At 38.8% G+C, this 6,449-nt stretch overlaps 1 protein-coding gene across 1 annotated transcript in view; it reads left to right on the top strand.

Annotated features, from left to right (window-relative positions):
• Nucleotides 1-3,166, top strand: part of LOC102291550 (gasdermin-E) — an 8,691-nt gene extending 5,525 nt beyond the window's left edge. The window contains exons 6-10 of the mRNA XM_005928659.3: nucleotides 771-920; nucleotides 1,256-1,377; nucleotides 1,642-1,762; nucleotides 1,881-1,951; nucleotides 2,491-3,166. Coding sequence (XP_005928721.1) covers nucleotides 771-920; nucleotides 1,256-1,377; nucleotides 1,642-1,762; nucleotides 1,881-1,951; nucleotides 2,491-2,718 — 692 coding nt within the window. The 3' untranslated portion in view covers nucleotides 2,719-3,166. The remainder of the gene's footprint in view (nucleotides 1-770; nucleotides 921-1,255; nucleotides 1,378-1,641; nucleotides 1,763-1,880; nucleotides 1,952-2,490) is intronic.
• The last annotated feature ends 3,283 nt before the right edge of the window (nucleotides 3,167-6,449 follow it).

Genomic DNA, 6,449 nt, shown 5'->3' with positions numbered 1-6,449 from the left:
ATTAACAAGAGAATTCTGAGTAAAACCAAAGTTACTTTCCCTAGTAACTAGTTACTTTGAAAGTAACGAGTAACTTGAAGTAACTGAGTTACTTTTGAGAGAAGTAACTAGTAATGTAACTAAGTTACTATTTTAAAGTAACTTACCCAACACTGCTGCCTTGAGACCAGGAGGGCCAGGGTCGAATCCTGCTCATGGCAACATTTTTTTTTCACCACTTTTCAGCAAAAATTTCTCCGTCTTTACCCCTTTCAGTAGAATTTTTGGCTTTTCACCACTTTTCAGCAAAACTTTTCTGCTTCTTCACCTGTTTTCAGCAGAATTTTCAGTTTCTTCACCGCCATATAACTTTTTGCAAGTTTTTAACTTTTTCAACTTTTTCAGCAGGCAACCTCAGCGTTAAGGCATCCACACAGCATTTTCGCAGGAAATGTAAATTTTTCTAGTTTTATCTCAGTTTACCATCTCCTGTCCAGCCATTTTGCTGCTGCTATGTGTGTGTGTGTGTGTGTGTATCAGATAGGACACACTATATTACACCCATACATGGCAGCCGCACTATAAAAAGCAGTTATTCTTCTCGACTTAGATGCTTTGAAAGGGAAAATAAAATTTTGGGAATAGAAAAGTGTTAGTGATAGATAGCCAAACATGGTTAGAGGATAGAATAGCAACAGTAAGTTTTTCTGTTTACACACTCAATAATCAGATAACATTTGTGTGTGATATGTGTTTGCCCATGTGTTTATGATGTTTTCTGTATTTTTCAGACATATGTCTACAACCTGGTGCAATTGGAGGCTTTGAGCCAGACTTCATCTTGAGGTCCTGGCCTTCTGATGATTGCTTCGACACAGTGGATAGAAAGTGCAACAAGCAGAAGGTTCCACAGAAAGCCCCCCTTACTGCACTTCATGACGGTGTGTCCCTTCATTCATACATTCACACAATTACTTGTTGATGGAAAAAAATATAACAAATGAAACACAGTAGACTTATGGCAAACTGAGGAAGGTTCCTTTTTGTCCCAAATACAACTGTTATTTTATCCGTCTCATTGAAACGTTGCCTATGCCGTTGCATTTTGTGGTTTATTCTCAAACATTATAGCTGAGCTGACTTTCCTCAGTAGTAAATACTGCCACTAAAACTAGCTGTAATACCTAAAAAAATGATTATGACAATATGAAAGAACAGCAGTCACATGGTTATAATAATCGATAATAAACAAACAGTATCTTCTGGTTTGTTGCAGAATCGCAGGAAAAAGTCCTTTCTCCTCTGGCAAAGCTCCCCCAGCCGACCCGATGGGCTTTATTCAAGAAGCTCCAAGAAACTCTGAATGACAGAGCTGCTCTGTCATATCTGCAGCTTGTGGTGAGTGAAACTGGTAATGCCCTGTAGACCAAAACAAATTTCCCACATGTGGGACTAATAAAGCTTATCTTATCTTATCTTATCTTATCTTATCTTATCTTATCTTATCTTATCTTATCTTATCTTATCTTATCTTATCTTCGTGGTGACCACTAGCCAGTCGGCTAAAATAGTCTGTCTCGCGGTTGTGTGAATAAATGTGTAACCACAGCATCCCAAAATGTTTATTTTTCCTTCTAATCTGAAGCCCTTTTTCTATGTCAGCTTGAAGATTTGTGTAGCAATGAAATACACAATGGGACCCCAAAAGAAGAGCAGCCCAGTGCAGAGAGTCCCACTGAAAGCACCCTAAATGCAGCGCACCTGTTGGTCAGTGCCATGGAAGGTAAGAGGAAGTTACAGACATAAAAAGCTCAGCATACAAAGCAGTGCTGCAGATTTTTATTTTTTTTTATTTTTAGTGGGTTTAACCTCATCATGTGTTCTGTTTAATGTTTTTATAGAGTTGCCCAATGAAACTCTGGAACTTCTGAGCAAGAGCGCTCCTGATTTTCTGCAGGCTTTCAACATGCTGGTTAGCTAACTTGTTTCAGTTTAGTACACATTGTTGGTAATGATTGGTACCATGATTAGTACATTGGTGGTTGAGTTATTTCAATAATTCAATATGTATGTAGAACACACTCACACACAAAAGAAAACTATGTATTAAAAATAAATTTTACATCTCTAAACATGACAAGCACCTGTTTAGCTTAGTATAAACGGGGAACTAGCTAGCATATCTCTGTTCCAGAGGTGTCAAAATACACACCTATCTGACCTTCTAAAGTTCAATAAATAATAATATTTCTACTTTATGTATTTTTTACCCCCCAAAATTCCTTGTGACTTTCTGGTGGCTGCTTTAACCAGGCTAGCTATGCTAAGCTAACTACAACCAATTATGAGGTTTTAGCTCTATATCTAATGTTATGACATAAATTTATAGTATTTATTAAACCATTTCATCTTTCTTTATTTTAGTTCTTTGAGGAAAGTAGAATTCGAATCTGTAAACCAGTATTTTGCAACAAAGAGCTTGTCCACTGATCCACCTACCTATCTCCCCAGGTGTGCAAGCTAAAGAGCAGCGATGTTCTCAACATTCAGTCTCTTCCTGCCATGCTGCAGGATAACCAGGCCTTTCAGCTGGCAAAGCAGTTACTTTCCTCTGCCAGTGTGATGCTAAGGAGAGACGCTGACCTCCTGTGGATGGAAACCAGAGATAATGCAGGAGTCCTACCAGTGGTCCTCTTCCTCAGCATCCATGGATTGTGTTTGCTCTGCAATGCACTTTAATAGTTGTAGTGCCTGAGTGTGCACTCCCTCTCCTTTTATTGTGTGGATGCCCTCAAGGCATTGAGTAACCCCGAACTGTCCAACTCGGAATATTCGGTTTCAGAAAGGCTGATAACAATTAGTTCAATCAACGCGGAGTCGCGCTAACCCCAAGTGAAGCGCGCGGACGAGGATACATAAAGCCCTGATAAGCGGAGCACAGATTAAGCGAGTCACCATGGAGACGGAGGGAAAGAAGACGCGGTCAATGTATTTTACAGCGCTTGAGGCCGAAACTCTGATGGCAGCATATGCCGATTACATGCAAATTCCGCGGAAAAAAGTAAAGTTAGCCATAGCTGCAAAAGACAGGGAGCATGCATGGCAAAACATAGCCGACAGAGTCAATGCGTGAGTGTTAATTTAAACATTGATCTAGGGATTTCCACCCATTTAACACGTTATTTTATCATATGTTATTTTATCATGGGCAGACTGACAGAAGCCAGGCTGCCATATCGCGCCATCGGCCCCTCTGGCCAACACCAGTAGGCGGTAGGGTAGATTTATTATATTACACTATATTATCCAATATTATATTACATTATATTATAATATGTTATATTATATCCCCTTTCACATTAGAGCCACAACAGGACCCACTAGAACATGGGAACAGGTAAAAGTGAAATATAGGAATATTCTACAGAATGGTAATATTTATCACTTATATTGCTTTTAGTCTCTTGGAAAGAGACCCTGAAATAATCTGTTTGTTTATAACAGCAACCAAGAAAAGGGCAGAGCAAAAAAAGACAGGTGGTGGTCCTGCACCCCCTCGTCAACAAGTTGGTTAAGTAAATAATACCCTCACGGGAAAATCGATATCTCTCTATGAGCACACTGTCGCGCTGAGCTAAAGGATCCTGTCTGTCCCGCAATATACGCTGAATTCTGAAAACTCTCCTTATCAATCTTGCACCTTCCGCAGGACATGGCTGCGACAGGCTTCCCAAATCCACCTTCGCTTTTATAGCCGTGGTCTCTCATCTTGATTACACGAAGTAATTTGCAATTGCTACTCTGAAATATGAATTACATCTGTAATAATCACATACATGTAATAGTATGTTAATAGTACATTTCCCTTTTTTAGGAAATGACCTGTATGTATCTGTGTGAAATCAATAAATGGATCAGGTGCTGCATTGTCTTTAGTTACATTGATGTTATTTATTTATGGTGAAACAGTGGTGGAATATCGCTGTTGCTTTCGTATAAATGACGCGGGCATACCTGCGTGGCCGCGATCTAATCCTGTTTACATAAAGTAAACCTGCTCCCGAGCAGGTTTACGCTTACGGCTCTGTTGCTATGACAGCAAGTCCCGGATGAGCTTCGGGGAACCGAACGATCCAGGATCACGCGAAATCGTCAACAATCTCATCCAGCTAACTCACTTAGCGCGGTACGAAGAACAGGCAGCCAATCCTCTGTGAGGACTTAGACATTCAAATTTTCAAATCAGGGCCTGCACGGTTTCCCAGCCAATCATATAAGTGTCCTGAGGCATTCAAATTTGCATATTGGGGCCTTCATGGCTTCGAAGCCAGCCAATCATATCTGAGGGCTGAGGAATTCAAATCCACAAATCAGGGCCTGCACAGCTTCCCAGCCAGCCAATCATGTATGTGTCCTCAGGCATTCAAATTTGCATATTGGGGAATTCGTGGCTTCTAAGTCAACAAGTCATCCACGTCATATATCTCTAAAAATTCATATTTTAATGATAAATTGTCAACACTTGAAGATTCCCCCATCTCTTCTGAACAAAACGGTGTAAGAATGACCCTTCTAGCCCCTACAGTTAGGAAATTATGGTCATTTGTTTGAGGGGAGTCCTCACTATGAGAAATAGACTGCAAAAATCCTGTGTCTCTCTGTGCTGCTGCGTGTGTAAACAGAAGCACCTGTTTTGGTGGGGAAAAGTGCACAGGCTCTCTGATTGGTGGATTCAAATTCAGCAGCTCAGGCTGACCTAGAAACTTACTTCTCTCTCCCTGTGTGTGTGTGTGTGTGTGTGTGTGTGTGTGTGTGTGTGTGTGTGTGTGTGTGTGTGTGACAGAGAGAGAGAGAGAGAAAGGCTTTTAATGGGATGACCTCATTCTAAGCTTCAAATTCAATATATTTAGACTGGTTGACTGAATTGGATCTTGTGTGTGTGTCTCTCTGTGCATGTGTGTTTCCTTATGTGTACATATTTCTGATTGTGTGGCTGTTATATATTTTTTTTGCTGATTTTTTTCATTTAACAAGTATATTTGAGGGACCCTCAGCATGTTCAGCATTTTTTCAGCTGTCCATTTTGCTTTTCCGATTTTTCTGTTTAACTTATTACTATTGTGCTAAATCATACTATTTCTGCTTTTTATAGGATTTGTGCTTAATATAGTATTTCTGCTAAATGTAGTATTTATGCTTAATCATACTATTTCTATATATTTCTGCCAGGCAGCCAATCCTCTGTGACGACTCAGACACATATCATATATCAGGGCCTGCACGGCTTCCCAGCCAGCCAATCATGTCTCAGGTCTTCTGTTTCCTCTCTCGTCATATCTCAGCAATGGATGTACATAGAGCAATGAAAATCGCAGTCAAAGTACACCAAAGTCCGCTGATTCAGCCAGTAGAAGAATTATGCTTCTAGTCCACCTAGTTCTTGAGTTACACAACGTTTTGTAACTCCAAAAAACGGCGTTTTTCGCCTCTCACCGCGATCTAATTCTGACTCCTCATCACCCTGTTTTTCAAGGCTGCTCTCTTTCCCAGTGGCGCAGTTGGTAATGACACGGGTCTGCAAGCCAAAGATCGTGGGTTCGATTCCACCTTGGTCAACATGTTTTTTTCCCTACAAATTAATACACTGTCACAGACCAGTAATTCATATTCATCATTTATTACAATTCTGCAAACTTTTATGATTTTACCAGCTTTTCTAATATGGACCTCACATTCTTGTTAACACTCCATGGCACAAATACTCTTCCCTTTAGGCTATTTCTCCCATTTTAAAGTATTACTCCTCCATAATTGTAATTCTGTTAAATCAAAGTACTTTTACTACATCTTAGTACTTCTGCTCAATCATAGTATTTCTGCTAAATCATAGTATTTCTGCTACTTTTTGGTACTTGTGCTAAATACAGTATTTCTGCTAAATCATACTATTTCCACTATATTATATTTTTCTTTCTAAATATAGCATTTCTGCTATATAATTATATTTCTGCTATGTTATAATATTTGTGCTAAACCAGAGTATTTGTGCTGAAACATAGTATTTCTGCCAAATGATAGTATTTTTGTCAAATTATAGTATTTGTGCTAAAACATAGTATTAATTTAAAATTACAATATTCATAGTTCATCACAGTGTCTCCTGTAAATCACAGTATTTCTGCTATGTTGTATTATTTTTCTAAATCATAGTGTTTCTGTAATGTTTAAGTATTTTTGGCTAAATATATTCTTTCTGTTATCTTATAGTATTTCTCCTAAATTCTTGTATTTTTGAGAAGTTATCATGTTTCTGGTAAGTTACAATATTTCTGCTAAATTCTGCTATGCTATTGTATTTCTGCCAAGTATTATGTTTCCTCTAAGATATTGCAGTTCTGCTAAGTTATTCCATTTTAGCAATGTTCCTTTGCTTCTGCAAAGTTTTTACAATTTCTGCAACTTTTCAGCTT

This window comes from Haplochromis burtoni, unplaced genomic scaffold (genome assembly GCF_018398535.1).
Source record: "Haplochromis burtoni strain Fernald_Lab_line unplaced genomic scaffold, NCSU_Asbu1 Contig_116, whole genome shotgun sequence".
Taxonomy (NCBI): Eukaryota; Metazoa; Chordata; class Actinopteri; order Cichliformes; family Cichlidae; genus Haplochromis; species Haplochromis burtoni.
The sequence above is the reverse complement of the archived record's forward strand: the minus strand, read 5'-3'. Positions and strand labels throughout refer to the sequence as shown.